This window comes from Martes martes (assembly GCF_963455335.1).
Source record: "Martes martes genome assembly, chromosome: 5".
NCBI classification, from domain to species: Eukaryota; Metazoa; Chordata; class Mammalia; order Carnivora; family Mustelidae; genus Martes; species Martes martes.
In genome coordinates this window covers 158,692,731-158,718,346 of record NC_137892.1, presented here as the reverse complement: position 1 = coordinate 158,718,346, position 25,616 = coordinate 158,692,731, and the positions used below count along the sequence as shown (strand labels likewise).

At 44.9% G+C, this 25,616-nt stretch overlaps 1 protein-coding gene across 1 annotated transcript in view; it reads right to left on the bottom strand.

Annotated features, from left to right (window-relative positions):
• The window catches only part of SEMA5A (semaphorin 5A), a 464,615-nt gene that overhangs the window by 152,632 nt on the left and 286,367 nt on the right, over positions 1-25,616 (bottom strand). The window contains exons 7-9 of the mRNA XM_080804210.1: positions 16,658-16,720; positions 5,878-5,976; positions 4,100-4,313 (exon numbers count right to left, since the gene is read on the bottom strand). Coding sequence (XP_080660336.1) covers positions 4,100-4,313; positions 5,878-5,976; positions 16,658-16,720 — 376 coding nt within the window. The remainder of the gene's footprint in view (positions 1-4,099; positions 4,314-5,877; positions 5,977-16,657; positions 16,721-25,616) is intronic.

Below are 25,616 nucleotides of genomic sequence, written 5' to 3'. Positions count from 1 at the left end.
GTGGGTTCTGGGCATGGTCGTGGCCGAGAGCTCCAGTGTCATGAGACGCGCACACTCCCGTGTAATGCAGAGAAGGGATGAGCGATCCAGCCGAGTCCCGGAAGCTGAAACTCTAATTGGAGCTAAGGGAGGCAGGGGTGGGATTTGGGAGGAGGCAAAAAACCAAGGGAAGGGAGGACAGCATGAAGCCCGCGTGCACAGAAATGCGGTGGGGAAGGCGCGGCGCTGCAGCTTCCCCGTGACGCACACGGGGACCGTCGCAGGAGTCGGGGCAGAGCGAGCAACAGGCTGAGCCGTGGGCGAGGACCGACCCACACGCAGCTCAGGAAGAAGAGTGGGGTCATCACCAGAAACAAGGGGCTGCGGTGGGAGGTGGCAACACGTGAGCATGTCGTGATCGGCCCAGCATCATGGATCCCGCCATCCCTCCAACATATGTTGATGACTTAACCCCCCAGTACCTGTAAATGAGACCTTATTGGAAACGGGGTCATGGCAGAGTGAATTAAGTTAAGAGGAGTATGGCGGGCCCCTCATGCAGGAGGACCAGTGTCCTTACACGCAGATGGCCAAGTGAGGACGCAGACAAACAGAGACCAGGCCACGTGAACGAGGAGACAAAGACTGTAGGGATTTGCCACAAGCCGCAAATATCAGGGGCTACCAGAACTTCAAGAGGCAAGGAAGGGGCCTCTCGTACAAGCGTCAAAGACTACTGAGTTTTTCCTGTATGAGGTAACTAATTGAACTATGGAAAGGGCCACTTGTGTTTATAGACAAATCACCATACGCACAAACTCACCACAAGCACCACACTGAAGACAAAAATGTGCCAACCACAGTCGGAAGGCCCTATCCTCCAGACCTCTCCCCTGCCGAGGCAACTCTCTTTCATCAAACAAAATTGTTGGCAAAACCCGAAAAATGGCCAAAGCAAAGCAATGAGTTCTGGTCATGATCATAGGTGAGCAGGTTACGATCACCGATAGCCGGAGATGAGTAAGTGATGAACCCTGGGCGTTCACATCTGTGACCAAGTTGTCACGAAACCACACCTTCTTCGATCAGCAGGCCCCGGGCTTTCCACCTCCCCGGAGTGGGAGCTCGCGTGCCCAGGAGGGAGCCGCCTGCCGACCCCATGGGGGTGGCCCGTGTCTCCTCCTCATTCGGCAGGTCAGCGCCTGCGCATTCTTAACTGGACACACCAGCTCCGGGTTTTCAGCATCCGCTCAACTCTATCAAGAGTAAATCCGAACCTCGGCTCTTCACTTGCTCCCTCCGCGCCCTGATTCTCAACCAGCTGAAAACTGTGGAGAAGATTCTAAGCGCCTCCGTGAATGGGTCCCTAAAATCTCAACAGGAAGTAGGACCCTTTTTTGGATACTGCAGAAGTAACTTCATTTTCAGCTTGTTTGGGTTTCTTTATTGTTTTTGTCTCATTGAAGGGGAAAGACATCTGCTCATTTTTATAAAAAAAAATGGCAGTCGTCGCTAGAGAGGAAGAAATTGGAGGCTAAGGAATAAAAAGAAGGGAAGGAATAACAAATACAGCAATAATTTCAAGTAAAGAAAGAACACGACTCCAGAGCACAGTGGGGAACGGAGACCAGGGCATCTGGTCACAAAACAGATGGGATGCAAAGTAGGGATTCCAGTGGGGTCACGAAGAACACAGGCCCCTGCTTCCCGGCTCAGCAGGTGGGCGAGAAGCAGAACTAAGTGGGGTCAGAGGCCAGAATCTGTCCTGGATGGTCCATCAGAGACAAAACCGGGGCCAAGCAGTTCCGTAGAAGGCACTGTCCCAACAAGGCACGGGGGAGGGAAGAAATGCTCCACCTCGAGCGCACTGTGCTCTCTGCCCTGGGAGTGAGGGCCTTCCTTCGTGGGCCGGCGGGGGTGGGCAGGGCTGAGGGCAACAGGGCGAGTCGGTGTCACGGAAACGAAGATGAGAAGGTGGTTGAGTGCTGACTTTACCATGGTGACCGTGGACTCATGTGCAATGTCTGCACTTGTTGGATTCTACATATATAAACAGCAGCACATTTTAGGAAGCTAAAACGTGATCCGTTATGTTGAACAAATAATGACAGCATGCGTACGGAGACTGTGGCAAGCAGGGTTAGCTCTCCCACTGCCCTTCCCCCGTCCCCTGACTCTCAGACAGAAAGGGGTCCACCCAGAGGTTAATGGAATCAGACCATCTGATCAGCCAGTGGATGTCAGAGTCACATGCAAAGAAACAGTCAGTGTTTTTAACTCATGCTATAACCTGAATTATCAGGGGGCTACTTCTAGGGGGAAAACAGAGAGAGAGAGATGGTATTCCTAATTAGTTTTTACTTTGCTTTGGACAAACTCTAATTACAATGCCTTTGGTTGGGGGACAGGTAATTTTGATTTTTAACTGGAAACTTTGCATGGTCAGTAAAAATCAACAAATGAACAGAAAGAAGAACTTTAAGCTAAACAGAGGAAAGCTTCAGGGCCCAAAGGGGTCTGAAACCAGTTCAACAGAAACAATGTTCATGAAGAAAAGCTAGTTAGAGCTTCAGTTTAGGAAAACAATTCATGGTGCCTTTTGGAAGAGTGCAGAGTCATTAAAATTACTGGAGAAAGTTGATGAGGATCTTGTCTTCTCTCTACAAGGGAGTCTTTTAAACAACCTGGGGCTGGTTTGACTATATTATTTGGAAAAATGCTTGTGTCGTGTTTATATATACATACACGAATTAATGTACATAAATACTGAGCCTAAGCGAGTCGTTCTCAACCAGAGGCATCTTCTCCCCCAGGAGACATGTGGAAATTTCTGGAAATTTTTTTATTGTCCCAACTGGGTAGAGGGGGACGCTATTGCATCTGGTGAGTACAGACCAGCTAGAGACGCTGCTAACCATCCTATGACAACCAACCATCGCGCACCACCCACACATCGAAGAATTATCTTTTCCAAAACGTCAATAGGACTGAGGTTGAGAAATTCTCATCTACATAATTAGCTTGTACTTGACAGAAGGTCAGTAAATCTTTGCAAAACTTGAAAGCTCAAAATAATAAATAGGATGGGGCAACGGCAAGATTTCATCTCTGTGCGAGCTGACAAAGGGACGACACGTGACGCACGCATCAACCTATGACGTCGTGCGCGTGATGTGTGTCCGTGGGCATATAAGCATGTGGTGTGCGCATGTGGGCGTATATGTGTGTGTGCGCGCACGTGGGCATGCGTGCAGGCACATTCTCATAGGCACATACACACACACACAGGGCTCGATTCCAGCTGGCACACCTCCCTCAGGACATTGTACACAGCCAGCCTCTATTCTGACTGCTTAGTGAGCACATGACCAATTTCCAGTCCAAGACTGAAAGGACATCTTCTGGGGGTTTCGGGTTTCTTTAAAAAAAAGAAAAAAAAAAAAAAAAAGACAAACGGAATCTGGCTTCTGCTGCTGGATATCGTCACACCTGGGTGCGATGCCTGAAACCTCATGAGAGATTCTGCACCCCCAGCGGGGTCAGTCCGAGGACCACACTGCCAGAACATGGATGGCAGAGCGACCAGGGACGCTCACGCCATCGAAGGAAGTAACTCCAAGTAATGTGCACCCCAATGCCCTGGGTATGTGACTTGAGATTTTTTAAAAACTGAACAAGCTCTTTGGAGCTACCCATGGCCCAACACAGTCTATTACCCAATGTCTGACAATTCCATGAAATGCTAGTCATTTCCTGCTTTTAGATACATAAAGAGAAGTTAAGGAGGAATGCACACCCATCCAAAGACAGCTGCGATAAGACATCACATTTCCTGAACTTCGGACAACAGCATAAAAACCAGCTTAAGATCGACGCATGGTCATGTCAACGTTAGCCCTGTTGTTGCTGTCCCCAGCGTTGACGGCATCTCTTCCCTTCTACTCCGAAAGAGCTCCCCACAGACGCCCATCCACACCGATGTACAAAACAAGTGACATTCTGATTTCTTGAGAAGTGAAGAAATTGTTTCTCTTTGAAAGCGGCAACAGCTTGCTTCTGAGTACAAGTAACTGCGTTACAGACAAACAAGGTGGGGACCGGCCGTGACCGGCAGACTCACCATTGAGCCATTTGGAGTTATACTGCGCCGTGCGGAGTGGAGGCAAGATCCCCAGGCTCCGGTAAATGGCAGGATCCCGTCCTGGAAAGTCCATGGCTGTAGCGGCGTACAGCTCCCCGCCGGCCGTCAGAAGAGCCGTGGAATTGTGCTGGGGACTGTAGGGGCAGCGGGCCATGCCACTGATCTGATCATGGATCTCGGTCAGGTTATTCAACTGCGGGGGAGGACAGGAGAGACGAAACTGATTATACCCCATGAAAGCCCTCAGCTCGGCCCGACCCGCGAATGACACACGTGCGATGACCTCTCTGGGGCTCAGGACAAGCCACGACAGAGGTGTGCACTCTGACTTTGACGGAAACACACTGCGGGGGACTTGGCTGGAGGAGCCACCAATCAGTCATCCCCCCACCCTCCCTTTGAGCTGCCGGACTTCACACCACTACATGCCCCCCAAAACCAAAATAAGATGATTGTACGTGGGTCCCACTGGTAATGCACAGGCACTGCAGACTTTCCACATCAATAAAGAAAACTTCAATATTGAGAGAAACAGAAACCACAATTAGATTACATGCAATTTTATCACTGTAAGGGAATTAAAATACTATAAAGAGCCCCAAACTGTGCTCCCAGATAAGGATGCGTGCTACTTCGGACTGCGTAGCCCAAATTTCCAAGACTTTATTTTGTCAGTTTTCAGACAGCCCACGTGGGGTCCTGCAGGCGTCTGGTGTGAACCCAGCTTCTCAGATGCTGGATTCTCAACTGATCCTTGAATGAGAAGAGTTCCACGGGCTTCTTCATTCTGACCTGGTGGTAGCAGAGCACAGAGGCCACACAGGGACCCCACACACACTGCTCGCTCTGCCCTCCGTCAGCTCTAGGCCGGCCACTTCAATTCTTTATACCTCAAACTCTTGTTGAAAACAACAGGGACCCAAAGGGTAAGTACCACATGGGGTAGAGAACCACCAGCCAAGTTGGTGTGAAGCATTGAGAACAGGGCGTGACACCGAGGGCTCTCTGTGGGCAACACTTCCCATCCTCTTCCTCGTCCTCCCTGTATTTCCAACAACCGCCAATTCGGTTACTGGAAAATATTGCAGATGATCGAGTCAAGCTTTGAGAGAAGTGATGTCACCGGGAAATCGACATAAAACTATTTCTTCATCATGCTCCCCGCGGAACATCGAACCCCTATCTCGAGTCAGGAAGATGCACGAGTGCTCTGAGGACCCCACGATCTACGGGTGTAAGACGCAGGTGCCAGGAAGGCCCCCACCAAAAAGGGCAGGTGAAAAGAAAAGGAAAGAGGACGGGGTGGAACTTAGCTTCGCCCAGGGTTATGGCTTCACGTGTTGGCTTCCTTTCGTTTTTCTGACATTGCTCTTACCCAACAGGTCAGGTGCATTTTCGTCATTTGGACTATGATTTTAAGGCCATTTAATACTTGTCGATATGTCTACAGTAAACCAGGCTAAAGGAAGAGTATGTTGAGGATCACTGGTGGGGAAAAGCTGGCAGAAACAGTTTAGAAACACACTGAAATTGAATGAAACAAGCCAGAGTTCCTTCCAGCTCTTTGTAGCCTAGTCAGGGTGATTAGTAATAAATCAATACCTCAAATATTTATTCCATTTGAAAAAAAAAAGACTCTTTTTTTATTGAAAAAACAACTCCTTCGAGAACAGAAATGCATGTAAAACCAAAGCTTTAACAGAATGTTTGGATTTTCCTGGTATTAACTTCTGTCAAGGTTCGAGATGAAGACCTACCGAGCGGTTGGTGCAGACGGGCGTGAAGGCGTTGGTCCCGCAGGTAAATAACCGGTCGCCACCCACCAAAAGCACCCGGATGTAGTTCTGACATTCCTCCTGGGGGGAAAATGTCACACGAAACATGTTAACTAACCAGCCTGAACACAAGAGGAATGGTGAATGTGAATCAATTTTGACTGGCTGATAAATTATATGGTAACATCACTAAAAACAAAAACAAAAAGCCTTAGATATTGACCCCCCCAAAACAATAATACTGTTAAATAATCTGACCTTCTCTATCCTCACACTTGGTCAGTAGAAGATATTTATGAAGATAAACATACACATTCAATGAAAATCTCAAAGCATGTATCTTTTTTTGATGAGTGTGGTTTCATTTTTAACTGTACATTTTAATGGTGCAAACCCGAAATCACCTTTGATATGTGTTAGGAGAATGAATAAAAGGAAACTAATGGATGCCCCTCATGAAAACCTGTCTTAGAAAACTTTCAGGAACTTTGAAAAAAAAAAATGTTACAAATGCTTCTCCAAACACAAGGGTCACATGTGAAACTCTATATACAGTTTGGGATAAGTTTGAGACAAAGTTTTCAAAGTGCTTTTCCATACATAGTGAGAATCTATAAACATCTTTTTTTTTTTTTTTTTTTTGATGGAGAAGCAAAATTGTAGCTACTAAGGAAAGGATGTCCAGAACATGTGGGAGAAACCCCATGCTGAGTGATAACCCAGAGTTGAATGTGTTTTGTGCTTGCAAAGCATGCATAGAAAATTTGGGCACTGTCATCATAGTGTGTGGACTTCTGAGCCAGAAAGCTCCTCATTCATTCAGCAAGCATTTACTGATTAACTATTCTTTGGTCGACATTGTGCTAGAAGTCACAATCTAGGCACTCAGCAGAAAATGAAAATACAGGGCCATAACAACTACTATGGAGTTGTGCAGAGAAGAGAATATTACTACTTCCAGAGGGAAGGGGAAGGGAAGAGACAGAGGAAGGCTTCCCAGAGGTGACAGCTAATGTAGGTTTTAAAGGAAGGATAGAGGACGCCTGGGTGGCTCAGCTGGTTAAGCCTCTGCCTTCGGCTCAGGTTATGGTCTCAGTGTTCTGGGATCAAGTCCCACATCCCTGCTCAGCAGGAAGTCTGCTTCTCCCTCTCCCTGCGCTGCTCCCTCTCTCTGTGTCAAATAAATAAATAAAATCTTAGAAAAAATAAATAAATAAAGGAAGGATAGAATTTAGTGAGGCTCCTGGAGAAAGTGCCCTCTGACACTTACGGAATTTAATGACCTAAAAAGGAAAAACACATCCCAGGTGGAGGGAGTGGGCTGTGCGAGGCACCTTGCTCGAGAATGAGGTGCTTTCATCATAGACGGAGGAGGTCACACGTACCCTGCATAGACAGGGGCCCACTGTGCCCAGTGAATTTGAACTTTACTCTGAATGCGAAGGGACTCACTATTTGTTTCCTTGCATGAAGTCTGACCTGACCCAATGTTGAAGGGCTGCTCAGTGTAGAAGCTAAACTTGAGACAGGGAGATTTCAGTTCAGGAGACAGACAAGGGAACCACTTCCTTCACTGGATCCCTTGTCCTTTAGTGCCCAGACTGGGCGGGGGGTGCAGTAGGGTACGGCGAGAACACAGCGACCCAACAGAACGTGGTGAGGAGCCAACCAAGTGGACAGAGCTGATGTCACACGACCCACAATAGTCCCCGTCGCTCACTGCCCTGTGTTAGGAGCTCTGCCTTTGACACACAACAATGCTCTCTTCCATCAAATGGAGCCCCGGTCTCCATGCCGTGCTGATTTAACGTAACTCAGTCTGCTTGGTGGCCTGGCCCTGAGGATGACGAAAAGAGCTAAGTTCTGGGATCTGCTTTTTAAACAGGAAGTCAGATGACAAGGACGGTAATTCTCCCAATACCATAACCAGCAAGGATAGTAACAAATTACCCCTTGGCTGCTAATCTGAACACACAAGGAGCAGAACAAGAAAAGGAACAAAAGCGCTAAGCACGGTATCAGGAGAACGGAGAGACGAAGGTCAGCAGAGGCAGAGGCAGTACCTGGGTAGCTGAGAAAGGTACACCGGGGGGAGGAGGCTTGTTTTGTTCTCCTCCGTTTTGTTTTTATGAGTAGGGAAAGGGCAGAGAGTTCGAAGGAGAAAGAATAAAACAAGACTTCAAAGAGACACATCGTTATATCCCTTTCCCTGCTTGGGGAGGACACCGAGGAAGCGCAAAGTGGCCTGGCCATGTCGGGGAACACGGGGGCACAGGGGTCTGCAAACACAGGATAAAGGCCTAAGGCCTCAGCATGTCTGAGGGAGACTCCAAGGAGACATCTTGGAGCACAGAGGGAGCTGAGAGGTCTTGGTGCCTTAAACGTAAAACAGATGCAGAAATGATGCTAAAATCATTAGGAGTTGGGGAGAGAGGGGATTTTGTGGGCAGGGGATTTTGTTTATTTTCTGTTGTGCTTTTAAAACTCTTTCAAGAAGGAGTCTAAGACGTAAAAGAACTTTTTGTTGTCGTTTAAGATTTTTTATTTATTTATTTAATTGACACAGAGAGAGAGATTTGTTGTTGTTTAAAGCAAGAGATTGACACAATGTGCTGGAAGCAAGCCTATATCCATGAACATAGTCGAGGGTAAGGTAGTCCAAGATCCTGACCAAAAAGATGGTGTCTACAGACCTGGGGAGAGAAAGCAAGTGCCTCTCATCAGTTATGTGAAGGGAAACAATTGAGATAACAAAATGATGTTTATCTTTATGTCCCAAAAGAAGACAAAGGGAAATAGGACTGGAGGTCGTTAACGTTCATGAAGACCTATCACAAACTTGATGAAGAACCAGAAGGGCGGTTAGGGACGGTGGGCACCAAGAAGCAGAACTGTACCGGACAGGCAAGACAAATCCAACTTGAATATTTTTTTTTTTAACCTTTGAAAAAAGTAAATAAGAGAGGGCACAATGTTATTTCAATTGGAACAGAGAACTAGAACAAGCCTGTTCAAGTACTCAGGACCCGGAGAGAACACACCGGGCAGCTCTATTGTCTGAGAAGGGTCATGTGCCCGTGGACCACCCATGGACTTCCCCAGCTCAGTGAGTCTGCAGGGCAGGGTCGGGAAAGAGGAGGGACCAGGATGATCGGACAAGGAGGCCTATGCCATCTTTTTCTCAAGGACAGAGGGCAGACTCAGCCCTGTGGACCCGAGTTGCTTGTGACATATGGGACCTGAACAGAGTCATGCTTTAGATGAGTCCAGTTTGCAGGCTGAGATGCACTGGGGGAGGAGGGGAGGAAGAGAGGAAGAGGTTGGCATTATCACCAACGAGGCTAGGACAAGGCATGCTCGCTCCTCGTGTCCTTTAAGAGGAACCTTTGGAGGTGGGTATACTTGTGTGTTTCTTCTTGACAAGAGGTGAACTCCTCTGCCCAAAGTCTGGCTCAGCTCAGCTCAGAGCTTTCCTGTTCTCACTCCCTTCAAAGTCCCCTCATGTTTAATTCACAGACTGCTCCAACGGATTCTAGAAGCAGTCTGGGAGTGAATCCTAAACAAATAAATGCATCTAAAATAATGTTTTTTTAAGAGAAATTGGGGTAAGTTCACACAAAACAGAATGTAGACCATATTGGAATGGAATAAAGTAGAGGTACTTAGCTTTGGAACAGCAGATAAATCTAGGAATCAGAGTCAAAATTAAGAATGAAAGGATGTGTTGGGGCATCTGGGTGGCTCAGTGGGTTAAAGCCTCTGCTTTCGGCTCAGGTCATGATCTCAGGGTCCTGGGATCGAGCCCCACAACGGGCTCATTGCTCAGCAAAGAGCCTGCTTCCTCCTCCTCTCTCTTTCTCTCTCTCTCTGCCTGCCTCTCTCCCTACTTGTGATCTATGTCTGTCAAATAAATAAATAAAACCTTAAAAAAAAAAAGAGAGAGAGAGAGAATGAAAGGATGTGGCCTGACGGCCAGGCTCTGTAATCATGTCTACTGCTGGTGATGAGCCAACGACCCAAATTCTCCTGCGGAAAATCTGGTGGATTGTGTTGTCAATCATGGCTACAAATGTGGCTGTTTCGGCGGATTATCTAAACGTGCAGAAGGACTGGCTGGGACGGCTTGTTTGAAAGTACAGGCATGATGCCCACGTTCCTTTAGGAGATCCTGGTATAGGTTTGTCCTATAAATCAACTTAGCTAAGTGTCTTCAAGTTTCCTTTTCTCATCTAAGAAATTTCTTTTATCACATTTCTGCATCTTGAAAACAGTTTAAGGGAATTTAATGAATTCTGGTTTTCCAAGAAGTCACCGTGCTCATTTCCAAGGCCACCAGCAGCCGGCCACCACGCGGCTTCTGTTGTTGATAATGAGAGTCGTCTATCTACATTTTGATAATAAATACCGCTTGAACATTAAAACGACCCATGTGTGCCTGCGATCCCACAGGCGGGTCAACCCGTCCTTGACTTGGAAGCACTTCTTATTTGAATTGATAGCTGGGATGAGGAGCTGCTGACTCACTACAAGAGCTTCGAGACAGAGGCAGGCCAAGGCCCACTTGGTCTCAAGGACACATGGCCCTGAGTCCGGATGGAAAACACATGCTTTAAGGACCTTTCTCTTAATGAATTCACTGGTTTTTCCCTTACAGCGTTTCATCCTTTTTTCCCCCTAGACAGGTATGTTCTGCTTGAAGGCTGTAACTGTGTAGAAAGACGATCTGGAATCGGTGTCGATGTCTCAGCAACGTCATTCCATCTTCGTTAGAGGTGGGGGAGGAGGGCTGGCAGTCAGACGGCGCCTGTGCCCAGCACAGCGATCCCACTGAAAGCAGCATCTCCCTTAGTCATGCATCACCTTGGTGAGCACCCAGAGCACCAAAGAGCAATGCAGGGTAACTGCACGTGCCTCTCGTGCTGAGTGTGCACTCACGGAAGTCGCAGTCACCAAGTGAGTCTCGGGAAACGGCATCGCATTTTATATGTGAGACATATGTACATATATGAGCCTTCTATGTAAGAGACACATGTATTACATATGTATGTATGTGCGCACAGATTACAGAAGTTTATTTTTTTAAGAGTTTATTTGAGAGAGAGAGAGTACACAAACATGTGCGGGGGGAGAAACAGAGGCAGAGGGAGGGAGAGAATCTCAAGCAGACTCCGTGCCCAGCTTGGAGCCACACTCGGGACTTGCTCCCACGACCCGAGATCATGACCTGAGCCGAAATCGAGAGTCAGATGCTCAACTCACTGAGCCACCCAAGTGCCCCCAGACTACACAAGTTTAAATAAATACATAGGCATGTTGTTATAGTCCTATTTATATCTTAGATATATATTTATATATCTGGATATATATAGATATATATTTATATCTTAGATATATTTAGATATTAGATATATCTAAGTATATCGATGTACATATGTAGAAATACGTAGCTGTAAGTACACACATATGTATATCAATTTGATCGTACGCTATATGATGCACAGGGTATGGATAACACATATTTATTATGCATCTACTTACATAATGTGACTATTTTCAACTGAACTCCATGGCAAACTTGTTGGGGACACCTCAATTTAAGAAAAAAAACGAACCTTCTTGCACAGAACCTCCACCGGTGGTGAGTGTCCCATCTGAAGAATCCTCCATGTTTGCAGTAATTATATAAAGTAAATTCGGGTCTGCAGGGCGCTGCATGCATTGACTCAAGAATTCCAAACACTGGCACTTCTGGTGAATATGTCCAGGTGTGTGTCCCCCCAACCCCCAGCAGGCCACCAGGTTCCCAGGCAGGACGGAGTCATGGTGGCTTCCCCCCGACGTCTGGAGCTTGCCACCTTCCTTGCAGAGCTGGACAACATGGCAAGCAGAACCCAGGAGAACCACAGGCAGTACAATACACAGAGCCCTGGATCCCAATCAAAACTGTCCCATGAGAGAGCAAAACAATTCTAGGAACTTGGTGTCAAAAGTACTGAAATGAGATGATCAAGAAAGGTCCAAGAAAGAAGCAAAAGCTCCAACAGGCACACAAAGCAGCTCCTCACCACCCCCCAACCCTCCCACCCCCTAATCCCCCACCCCCAGAGCTGCTGTCTTTCCTAAAGGGCACCGCGGGCAGGGCGGAGGCTCAGACACAATGACCCCAGACAGACAAGGGACTGTTTGTTCACACACAGGAGAATTGACCATTTATGTTTAAAATAATATTTGTTTACAAGACATTTAAATAATTCTTGAAGTGGGTTTCTGTAATGGTATTTTGAAAAGAATTCAATACGACAGATTTTACTATAAAAAGTTTTTAAATACCTAAAAACAGGCAGCTCTGCCCCCTTTGATGCAGGAAATGTTTGAGGACTTCGTAAGCAGAGTCACCCTCTTTCCCCAAAATGAACTGAAAATTTTATAAATAAAAGCTCACAGAGAACTGGTAGTCTCCGCACCTCCTTTCTCTTCTAAATGAGCCCGAACCAAAGATCTGGTGACATTTTCTTGACCTGAGTCCCTGAACTGTCCGTTTAATGGACTACACGTGAAATGGTGCCTGTGTGGGTCCCAGCACAAGAGCAAATGTGTCATCCCTCTCCTCCCCTGCTCTGCAGCCGGCCGGCCGAGGAATGTTCCCCACAGGGCAGCGAGTGGGCCCGGGGCGCACCAGCCCGCAGGCTCAGACCCCTCGCCATGCCCCGCATTCTGGGCTCGGCAGGCCCTGCGCTATGTGCAGCCGCCGAGACCGCTGTCCCCGCCGAGGGAAAATCACGAGCTCCGCCAAAGTGGCTGGCATTCTTCTCATGTTTGAGACGTCACATTTTGCATTATTCTTTTGATTTCAGGGAGAAGGGAAACTTTGTAATTCTGTGTCAGCTGTCCTAAGACTACTGCACAAACAAAAAATAGGAAATCGCTGAATTGTCATTTCTAAACTTGTGGCTGGTAAGAAAAGCCTGAATTGCACTCCCCAAATAGAGGTTAGAGCCACCCCCCTCTACCTGTGAGGACCTTCCAAGACCCCCAGGGGATGCCTGAACTACACCTCGGATAGCACCAAGCCCTATATACACTATGATTTTTCCTATTCATACCAGACCTATGATAACGTTTAATTTGTAAAGGAGGTACAGTGAGAGATTACAACAACAAACAATTAAATAGAACAATTCTAACCTCCCTTGGGACTGCAAATGTTTTCTGATTTGGACCCTTGAACTGTCAGAAGGGAGAAATTTGGGTTGTCTGTATTGGGAATTCAGGGACTGGCCCTGGGGCAGGCGGTGTTTGGCCTGGCTGCTCCTTTTCACAGGAGTGGCCTTGTCTCCTTCTCTTCTGTGTCCCAGGGGCTGGGCTCAGGCCTCTCACCTGACGGCTACTGTGTCAGATGCCACTTGGGGGAACGTTCCTCTCTCCCTACAGCACTGCTGCGTGAATCCGTCTCCATCTGCATCAATCTACTCTTCCGAAAAAATTCCCTCTACACATGCAGTTTCAATCAATCTATAACGACTGAGACTTGCCATCGTTTTTAACCCATTAAAACCAGAAACTCCTGGAACATGAAGGTCTGACTTTATTTGCTCGTGTTTGTTTCGCTCATTTTCCTTCTGTGTCTCAGAACACTCAGCGGGGGGCAGTTTCTGTCAACCGAGTGTCCGTCACCCAATGGAATGAAAGATGCTCCTTGCTCTTTGTTTCTGATGTTCACTGTCACAAATGGTCACAGCTTCAGGCAAAACATGGGTCAGCTTTGATCCAGCAGAAACAACTCCTCACTCCAGGCAGTGACGACTTCCAAGTAAAATGCTACGGCTCTGATTCTATGAAGTTACTGACTCGGAGACTATCAAGCAGGAGAAGTGTACTATGATTACATAAATAACCAGATGTTTTCCTAAAAGATATAAGGAACACGGGAGCCTGATGTCCAGAGAGGGGAGGGAAATAGTTATTTTTGGAAAAAGTCTGTGCAATGACTGAATGTGATCTAGAGGAAACATGAGAACCACGTGAAATGGACCACGTAAGAGTTGCGTTTGGAGAAATACAGTAGGGTCTTCACCACATCGGTATCTGGCCATGTCTGGAAACATTTTTGGTTATTTTTGGCTGTCACGACTGGGAGAGAGGGATTGCCAGCATCTCTTGGGGACCTGGGGACGCGGCTACACATCCCCAGTGAACAGGACAACTCAGAGAGATCGGATCCCAAACGTCAAGAGTGAGGAGGCTGAGAAACCCTGAATTAGTGATGTTCACCACCCTGGTGTGGGTCTCACGTGTCTGGTCACTCATCAGGAGAGTGGGGTTACCCTTCCCACTTGGGCTGTGTCCTGGGCTCAACAGGAAACCATCAGGCCCAGCTCCCAGCACAGGGCCACGGGTTGTGTAGTGAAAATGCAGCAGGGCAGGGAAAATACAGATGGCTATTGGTACCTGGTGCAATGTGGGGGCGCAGCAGGGCCTGGAACCCCTGCAGAGAAAGACACCAGTCCCAGGTGACACCTGGGGGTGGCGGGGGGAACGCCCGCCAAGGGCAAGGTGGGCAAGGTGGAAGCAGGGGGAACGCTTGAGAAGGGGCCCCTTGAAAGAAGGGTAGGAAGGTAGGAAGGCATGGCCACCACACAGGGCCGGGTTATACCCATGTGCACAGATGGGTGCTGAGGTTGGCATCCAGAAAGTTTGGTGCTGGGTTGCCCAAAACCAAATTGTGCTTATTGGCATGTGCACAGATCCAGAAGAAAGAGGAGAGGGAAGAGCCAAAATACCAGAAATAAAAGAAAAGATAAAGACAAAAAGAAAAAGGAGAGGAAAAGCCCAGAGGGAAAAGGAGGCCCACCCACTGGCACAGGCACCAAGGGCAGGGCACCAAGGTCATCACGCAAAGGGGACGACCAGGGCATTAGAAGCACGGAAAGAAAGGTCAGTGCTTTCTGCCGGCAGAAGGAAAAACATGTGGCCCTTCCCCCTCACTGCCCCTGGTGATTCTGCCTCTCCACCCTCCAGCCAGGTGGTCTTGTCTGCAGAACTCCCCGGGCCCTGCTGAGCGGGGAACAAGGCCTCTGGTACCTCACGACATGCAAACGCTCCAGGGAGGAGAAGGCAAACCACAGAGGAAGCCCCTTCTCAGGGTTTTACACGTAATTTATCCCAACTCTCTAAGAAGAACTCATTAGTTACTGATCCTTTATTTTGTGGGGCGTTTTCAGAGACAATATTTCGACTTTTCGTAACTTGGTGCTGTCTTTACATCTTCTTGTGTCTCTGACGATTTATCTCGGAAGCTGCTTCTGAGGTTAACGATCTCTCGGTAAATTGTCTTCGTCAATTTCTGCCTTCTTTCTCCCTTCTTCGTCTCCAAGTGTTTCCTTGGCTACGTCTGTATTGTCTTTTTTCCCTCTCCTTTTTCCCAATTCTTTATTCACTTTTGGAAAACCCACAGGCTGAGTTTGCTGAGATCAGCCTCCACGTCTGACTCTCAAAACGGTTTAGGTAACAGGGAAACGGGCAGTGAACCTGGGTAGGATAAAGTACATATCATCTTTTACCCACACAGATGGTGTGAAGGTCTTTGACCAGTGTCCACTTCCTGCATTTAGTCGATCTTCCCCAAGCTCTCGGCTCCGGACTCACATTGGCACAGGCGGCCCTACTTGGGGTCCTACGTGCATCTGCTTTCTTCTCTGACCCAAAGTGGGATTCACACTGGAGAGGCCCATGCTTATGGAGTAAGGCCATCGCTCTCAGAACAAGACAGAATGAACCTCTGCTCCAGCTGCAAACAAACGTCCTCAAGATGGTCCAGTATAACTTTCTCAGAGCCAGATCTCCCTGGACGGAGGAGTTCGGCTCTCCTTGAGCCCCCCACCCTCTGGAAGCAAGTCGACATGGGCACAGTCACTCAGGAAATGCATTGCCAACCTTAATTAGAAACTGTGCTTTCCTTAGGAACTGGGGGATGTGGATTTTCACATGGAAAGAGTGGGGGTGGGTGGAGGAGAGAGAGAGGGAGAGTTTATAGATACGCTGAGATGAATTAGAAAGAAATATCATTTTTGATATAATGATTTTATTTATCATATATAATTACTTTATGGAACTAGCTCTAAGATATAATTGGGGGAAATTAAAATGTTATTTTTAAAATTCAGGCTCATATTTTTCCAAATGGTATCACAGCTTAATGATTCCATATCTTAGCCTAGTGATTAATGGTACAAATCAGATCTGCTCTTCTATTATGAATCCTTTTTGAAAACTGTGGTTAATCTTAATTTAATGTTAAAACCTTGAGAATTTACTATACATATATTTTTGTCTGTTTCTTTAAAGATTTTATCTATTTGAGAGACCGTTAGAGAGCATGAGAGAGCAAGAGGGAGAGAGAGACTACTAGCAGACGGCAAGGGTAGAGGGAGAAGGAGACTCCCCACTGAGCAGGGAGTCTAATGTGGGACTCGATCCCAGAACCCTGGGGTCATGACCTGAGCCAAAGGCAGATGCTTAACCAACTGAGCCACCTAGGCACCCGACATATATTTTGTATCTTGCTTTTTTTTTTGTACTCTGAATTACAAGGTACCATCAGGAACAGCCTTCGTATTTTTTTTCAACGCCACATGTGACTTTTATTTTTTTTTAATTTCTTTTTAGTGTTCCAGAATTCATTGTTTATGCACCACACCCATATTAAAATGCTTCACGTATAGTCCTAAACGGTGGTGACCATGCATTTCTGCATGCTCCTTACCTTGGATTTGCCCTTACTGTAACAGGCCTTCTTGGTGGCTTCATCACACTCCCACTCCACAGCCTGTAGGAAACACCAAAATGACAGCGACTGTTACAGTTCTGACTGAATCAAAGGAGACAAATAATAAGGCTCTGGTAATCAGATTAGGAAATGTGGCCACCCCATGGAACCGATGTTTTCATACAAACATAGAATTTACACTAAATTTATCAAATTTACTCCTAGGGGCTTCTAATGTTCTTTGAAATCGAAGTATTTTAAAGGACTTGCCCCCAAGTATCTGTATTTAAGCAGAAGCAGTGTGATATTTAGACGCCTGTAAGAAAGGCCCACGCAGGGAGTTGATGGCTATTGTCCTAAAAGCATCCCTTTGGTGAAACCACAGGACAGATCCACAGCGCACTGAAAAGACAAGCCCTGGACCAAAAACGATGTAAGCACTCAGTGAGGCATGTGCATCTTCTGCTTATTGTATGTCATTTATCTATATTCAAAGATAATGGAGCGAGGAGGATTTTGCACCACCTGACTCCCAAGATCCATATGCAAATGGTGAAGAAAGAGCTCATGCAAAGACCGCATCTACTACTGTACACAAGACCATAATTTTCACACTCGCAGGACCTCTGACTCAAGAGTTAGACCCCAGCTCGCGAATATGGTTTCCCAAACGTTCCAAACCTAACTCATGGTGATCAAGTTCACGCGCATCCCCTCACATCTGCTGCTGTCTCATATAGGGCAACTGTGATTGGCTGACATAGTACACAGCGCTGACTTCATGGGAAGAAATGATGCCTACAAATACTAATGATCTATACACTGAGACTGTGAATCCCTTCTTGGAACAAATTTAAGAATCTGAGCTGTTTATCTTTTGTATTATTGTATGGAATGTAGATTTGTGTTTTAGCTTCCTATTAAAGCTGGAATTCCAAAGACTTTAGGATTTCTGAAGGACCAATTAAATCATTATCAGAAAAAAAATTTCTTTTAATTTGTATTTTTTTGAGAGAGACAGGGGGAGAGAGAGAGAGAGAGCATGAGCAGGGTGAGGGAAGGGAGGGGCAGAGAGAAAATCTTAAGCAGGTTCCAAATTCAGTGCGGGGCCCAATACGGACATGATCTCACAACCTTAAGGTTCTGACCAGAGCCGAAGTCAAGAGATGGACACTTGGGTACACTGGGGACACCGGATCGCTCAGTCGGTTAAGCATCTGCCTTCGGCTCAGGTCATGATCCCAGAGTCCCGGGATCGAGCCCCACATTGGGCTCCCAGCTCAGCAGTGGGTCTGCTTCTCCCCCTCCCACTCCCCCTGCTTGTGCGTGTGTGCGCTCTCTCTCTGTCAAATAAATAAATAAATCTTTAAAAAAAAAAAAAAAAGAGTTGGACACTTAATCGACCGAGCCACGCAGGTGCCCCATTATCAGAAAAAACAATTTAAGCAAGGGACAAGTCTTTGCTAATTTGAACGAATGTTAAATAACAAACTAAACTAAGCCAAAGATAAGTGACTGTCAAATATTATTAAGGAAAATAATGGCTTCAGTCTCACTTCTAGGAAGAAGATATTTTTTAATTCTCCTAAACCTAGGAGAGTAACAAAGTAATCGTGCACCAGAATCTCGTATCGACTGTCCTCCGAAAAACATTACACAATAAAGACTAAAACACAAAACTCTGCATCTGTATCTTCCTTGCCAAATATGAGCCCAAAAGAAAGTATTCTAAAGAGAGCCACTTCAGTGTCTTTCAAACAGAAACAATATCGTAACGGCTTTCCCTTGCGTCGACTTAGCGATTTTTGTCAGTGTCAACATTAGATGAGAGAATTTGTTAATTCTTTCTGTGATGCCTTCCTGTTCATAATGTTTAATGGCAACAATAAAATCCCAGCTAGTCAACATGTGATGCAAACCAATGACTTGAATTCTGTGCTACAATGACAAATAATTTACATGACAAGGGATGACACTTCCCAGGAAGATATAAGGGCTTCACGTGTCGTGGCAGATCTGCGTATCCCCATGGGACTCACATTAAATAAACGCATTACTATTGTTCCAGATGGACCTTTCCTTTCTTAGATCTGTTTATAAAATGGACTGTGCTGTTTGTATTTAAACAGAGATATCCCTATTTTTGCTTTTACTTAAACTCAAAACAGAAATGACACACTACAATACATTCTTTTACAAAGTCAAGGCTATTGCAACTTTGACTTGCTGTCCCCAGGAGGATTTGATATATAATTACTAGGACAACTACAAAGTAAAAAGCTTTAGATAAAGAGGCATTCATAGGGGCCCTTGGTAATCCAGTAATTTTGTTCAAAGTTAAATATTAATTCTCTCTTCAGTAAACGTAAGACCTGTGAGGAGCATGGTGAGTTCCAGGGTTGCAAGAAAATTTATCAGACATCATCAGAATTTTCAAATCCTTCTGCCGAAATCACAAACAAATAGCTTCCCCAGTCTGCCTAATGCCCAAGTAGGCTGTGTGTTTTCAAGATAATTGAAGGCCGAGGATTGGATGGGAAAGTAATAGAAAAAAGGAGAGTTTTCAAGAATACTTCATTACTTTATCCAGTTTAGCAAGAAAAACACCTGCACACACAAGTTTATTGGACCAACAGAAAATAGGACAAATCTTACAGATTTTTCTGAAGACAGTTATTAAAAAGAAACAAAGTTACTTCTGAGGCATTTTTATTACAGTATAACTGGCTTTCCAATAATATTCAAATCCAGAATTAATTGAAGACCACAAGTGTTCGGCTTTTCTGCTGATTCACTTCCTACTTGAATAGAGGACAGGAAAGACAAGACTTACACTGGGAAGAGCAGTCCGTTCCTGCCTATTGTAGGGCTGCACAAATATTACTGGATGTCACAGAATTTATCAAAGAGCACAGTGGGAAGAGGTGTCTTTTGCAGATTGGGCTAGAATAGGGTGTTGATCCCACAGTGTCATTCTGTTCTCTCAATCAACTGAACTCATCCCATTTGACCATTTCACAACGATGGGGGAACAACACACTTCTATTAGAGAGAACTGGGAGTATCAGTAGAATCCTCGTGCACCAGAGTTCATTTCTCAAAGTTACTCATCCCGTTTGAAATTATATTATGTTCTAACATGGTCATAATTTTCTTTATTCCACAAGAATTGTTCTAATAAATTAAATTTCTCTTAACCCAGTCTTCCCACTATTTTCTCATAGGAGAGTCTTGTTACTCTTTCATGCATCATAATTCTGGAACAAATCTCACTACTGATTTGTGAAGCCATCTTTCCAGTTGACTTTGTTTTAAGATACTTTTCCATCTACACAAACCTGTCTTTATGACAGTCAAAACACATGCAACGGCATGCACGCGCTACAACCCGGATCTCAGTACAACACGTGTGATCTTATTTCCTGAGTCTCTGTGGATTTTTTTTTAATCTAATTTTTATCATCTCTTGTCTTTTTCTATTGCACAATAGCCCCTCAGAGAAGGAAAAAAAACCAAAAACCTGAATTCCCTATTCCGTTCTGCATTTAATCTTCATTGTGTTTTTTGGCAGCAGACACGCGGCAGTGATAGTGCGGTTATCTGGATATCTAGGCTATACACAGTAGGCGAAGAGTATGGAGCATCTACATCTTAAAAGACAGGAAAATTCCCGTTTCTGTTTGCGGAATCTTTTTTGTTTGTTTGTTGGGTCTGTAAATAGATGCCAATCACATCTGTGCTCTTCAACGACCTACAGAAGCTTTGCTTTATGCATTTGCATTCATTCTCTCTCTCGTGTCATACATGGTTTCAAAGCACCCACCTACCAAGTGCAAGGCACTGTGTGTTAGGTAATTCTGATGGAGGAGAAACAGACATGGGTGATATCTGCATACGTCAGACATTAGTGTCTTCCATCAGTCTGGACGACATCTTGCTAACTCTGAGAACTTCACCACGGTCATTTCCATGGTTCCAACAGCCATGCTCATTTCAGATCCAGAGATAACCTGGAACTTACAACATCATCAAATTTCCAGAAGCCACAGTGCTATAGACAGACGGAAAAGGAAATGGAGTACGTCTACAGAATATCATTTGATCCCCGCAGGAGCCCTGGGATGGAAGGAAACACGACACAGTCCATCCCTCCCCATTGCGCACACACATATGCTCAAGTTATGATAAATGGAGCTCCGATCTCGGGAGTAAATCAAAAGTGGGAAAGAAAAAAGACTGGCTCTTTCTATGTACGTGTTACATACATATAAATCCACAGTTCTCCGAAGTATATAAACAAAGCTGTGTATTATCACATTCCGCAGTGAGAGAAGTTAATTAGACAGGGACCAGCAAAGGCAGATACTTTTCATAAAAATGAAGAGAACAACATTCTAGGCAGATGGGCCACTACTCTTTCAGCAGATGGCTTTGCTAATTAGATACTGGCAAAAGATAACACTAAAAAAAACTAGTTTAATTACACAGTGCCAAAAATTAACAACCACCTGAGGGCTTTTTTTTTTATACATTGCATTCATATTCTCATGTCATGTATTTCTGTGAAATGCCGGAGAATGTTAAATTGTGAGAGCAACTATAAACACATTGCCAGGCAATGTGAGACCATATACTTGTTCAAAACAGAGGCAAAACACAAATAAGTTAGAACTTGAAATAACTTGATTTTTATGCAACTTCAATAGGTGCTAATCCAGTTACCCTTATGCAGAGACATGCCCGAGAATTACCGTTAGTGGCCACACATGACAGGTTCACAACACGGCGAATTTGAGACGGAATGGCGTGCATTGAAAGACACAAAGGGATGGAGAGTTTAGTCACTTGGGAAGGATTGGTTCCACATTCCTCTGCCTTTACTCCCTAGCAGATACTGGCTATTTGCTTTCAACATCAATTTGCGGCACATTTGTTTTTGTGTCCACAGCAAATACGTAAGTTCTCTCCGCTCTCACGGTGGCCTCCGAATCAGAGAACTGTTAAGGGGGCAGCAGTGCTATTACTCAATGACTAGTTTTTGATTCTCATGACACTGACATCATCCAAAATTACAGATACAGCTTACTTTGGAAACACCATAAAAAATGTGTTACTGCCATTTTTAAAATCCTTATATGAAAGCCCGAGATCTTGTTCCAAATCAGATTTATTTTCGATAGCTGCACAGTGAAGTTCCCAACCTGTTAAATGCTTACTGGGTCTACTGTTTTTCAATGGATCTCTTCAGAGAGAGAACATGAGCAGGGGGGAATGAGCAGAGGGAGAGGGACAAGCAGACTCAGCACTGAGCACAGAGCCCAACATGGGGCCCCATTCCACAACCCTGAGATCATGACACCAAGAGTCGAACATTTACCTGACTGAGTCACCCAGGAACTCCCGTTGGATCTTGTTAAACTGACGGTTGTTCTTTAATTGAGTAGACAGTATATCAGATTCCTAGGGCTTCCATGACAAAGTAGCATAGACTAGGGGCTTTAAACAATAGAAACTTACTCCCTTGCAGTTCCCAAGGCTAGAAGTCTGCAATCAAAGTGCCAGCAGGGTTGGTCCTTCTGGAGTCCCAGGAGAGAGTCTGCTCCCTGCCCGTCTTCCAGCCTCTGGTGGAGGCTAGCAGCCCTGCTGTTGGTTGCAGGATTTCTGGAAGCATCACTCCAGCCTCTGCCTCTTTGTCCAAATGTTGTCCTCTTACAAGGACGCTGGTCTTTGATTAAGGTCCACCCCACTCTAAGAAAATCTCCTGCAGCTCATTACATATGCAAATCCCCTACCTCTAGATAAGGTCACCTTCTGAGGATGGGGGGGGGGGGAGAGACACGAGTTTTGGAAGGACACCATTCACCCCAGTACAAGACAGTGTGACATAAAAGTAAGAGTCTGAGATTGACAACTGCTAGTACATAAATGAGGGTCCTTGCTTTGCTAGAAATCAGCTGCCAAATCTTAGGCAAAATACTGAAAACAATTTACGAAACTCTCATTGTGCGGACCAGAGAGCTGGGTGCTTTGTATACATTTTCTAAGTTCAGTCTCTCTATAATTTTACATGGGAGATAAATCACCATAATATTTTGGAAGAGAACATCGGCTAAATAATGTACCATAAAGCCCCAAAAAGAGTAAGTGGGACATCAGTATCTGAATCTGGATTGAAGCCTTTGCTCTAAACCACTGTCTTCTGACCCACAGAAATCACATGGTATTCGTCTTTCTCTGGCGTATTTCTCTTAGCATAATACATTCCAGTTCCATCCACATCATTGCAAATGGCAAGATTTCATTCCTTTTGATGGCTGCGTAATTATATATAGAGATAGATAGAGATAAATATTCTTTACCCATTCATCAGAGTCAGTGAATATTTGTGCAATCTGCACACTTTGGCCATTGTTGAAAATGCCACTACCAACTCTGAATCCGTGTGTTTGTTCTGTTTGGGTCAATACCTAGTAGTTTGACTGCCTGGCGGTAGGGTGCTTCGAGTTTTTAGTGTTGTGAGGAATCTCCATGCTCTTTTCCAGAGCAGCTGCACAGTTTACACCAGCAGCAATTCAAGAGGGTTCCCCTTTCTCCACATCCTCACCAGCATCTGCTGTCCCTTGTGTTGTTAATTTTAGCCATTTGGGCCGGTGTGAAGCGGCATCTCACAGTGGGTTTGAGTCACATTTCCCTGATGATGAGTGATGCTGAGCATCTTTTCTTGTGTCTGTTGGCCAGCTGGAGGTCTTCTTTGGAAAAGTGTCTGCTCATGTCTTCTGCCCATTTCTTACCCGGGTTGTTTTTTTTGGGTGTTGAGTCTGATAAGTTCTTTATAGACTTTAGACACTAACCCTTTATCAGATGTGACCCTTGCAAATATCCTCTCCCATTCCATAGGCTGCCTTTTGGTTTTGCTGACTGCTTTCCTCACCGTGTAGAAGCTTTTGATCTTGATGGAGTTCCAACAGTTCATTTTTGTTTTTGTTTGCCTTGCCTCTGGCGAGGTGTCTAGTAAGAGTTGCTAAGATCGAGCTCATGTCTCTAATTCCTACACACAACCTCATAGAAAAGAAAGTAAAAGTGGCCTTTACCAAAGTCATGCTTTATAAATGTGAGTTTATAGCAGTAAATCATTAGTAAAATGTAAGAACAAATGACCACTGAGTCATAGCACTCAGTATCTCATTATTTCTGTATTTTGTTTTGGTTGTCTACTTTTGAAATAATAGTGATTTATATGAATTAAGCAGTAAAAAATAAGGCCACCTTGGAGCCCAGTTAATGTGGAGTATATTCTGAAATAAAAGCAGTCACTTTATTCTACGTTCTACAATAAACCAAGTAATCCAGGTGACATTATAATAGAAGTTAATTCACTGAGGGTTTCCAGTGCCTAAACATTTTGCATAATATGTATATTAGTGTAATGATTTTTAAACAGTAGACTGAAAACATACGTAATGTAGAAAACCCCTGAGCACCTCTGGAACCCTGGGGTTCCAGGAAGTTTATTTAACGTATTTGGTTTAAAGGTCCCAGGCACCTCTGATACCCAATTTAAATGCTTAGAATGGCCCTGAGGAGGCAGAAAAACAAAGTCATGGAGGACAAGTTCTAATAAGCCTACTCCTGAACAAGGATGAGCCCCACTGGGATGAACTGGGGAAAAAAGTACCTTAGGAATGAGCCTAATATCCAAAGATGCTATAAAATATGGTACAATATTTTAAATTATGATAGACCCTGAGGCAGCAAACAATTGTTAACTTCAAAAATGGTGTTGGGGCACCTGGGTGGCTCAGTGGGTTAAAGCCTCTGCCTTCGGCTCAGGTCATGATCCCAGGGTCCTGGGATCGAGCCCCGCAGGGCTCTCTGCTCATCAGGGAGCCTGCTTCCTCCTCTCTCTCTGCCTGTCTCTCTGCCTACTTGTGATCTCTCTCTGTCAAATAAATAAATAAAATCTTTTAAAAAATGGTGTTATTACTGGGTGCGGTTCGTAAACAATGAATTCTGGAACACTGAGAAGAAATAAAATAAAATGAAAAAAAAAAAAAAGAAAAAAAATGGTACTATTAACTAAAATGGGACTGGAAGGTACACCTAGTACCAAAAGCCGCTTTGGGTTTCAAAAAAAATATTTTGGTAGATACAAGTGGGACTGACTTAAAAAATGGCATCCTGTACAATCTGTCAGCCTAACCATAGTGGAAAAAAAAATCCAATTACTAGAGGAAGGAAATTTTATACCTAAATTTCCTGAAGTATTAGTACATAAGAAACTCAATTCAAAGTCAATCAGGCATGGGATAAGGGTTGCCATTAGAGTGAACTGACTTCTCAAGGACTTGCCTTTTTTAAGTTTCCCGTTTTGGTGGGAAAACTGTTGCTTCTAACATATTTTCTCTCTGTATGTTTTTCAAAAACATACATTATAGAGATGATGCCATTCAAATACCAAAATATCTGTAGTGCTCAACAGAAACTGTAATGCTTGCTAGAAATTAAATAGATACAGCACAATCAAATTAAAATCAGACATTTATTCCATACATGGAGAGACGTGCCCCAAAGGGAACGAGCTGATTATAGAAAGTCATGAAAACGATCAGACCCTCCTGAACTTCGTAACACTATTTGAAGCCTTATTTGACAATGACGTGAGGGCTTGCAAAATATAAATTAAAAGAAAAAAATGAGCAAGACATTGACATGGGATGATTTGTAAGACACAGACCAACTCTAGGGACAACTTGGTATAATGAAGGCTGTACTGGAAATGTCTTTGCAAGGATAACTTTGTAGCATGGCTTGGACCAACGCATTCCTACCCAGAGCACTTGACAACTGGCAGTCATTCTCGAGCCGTTGGGAAAAGTGGAGAGACAATTGTGGCCTAAATATAAGAATGAGCGCCCCAGCTCTAGAACGAGATTTCACTTGGAAATAGAGTCAAGGT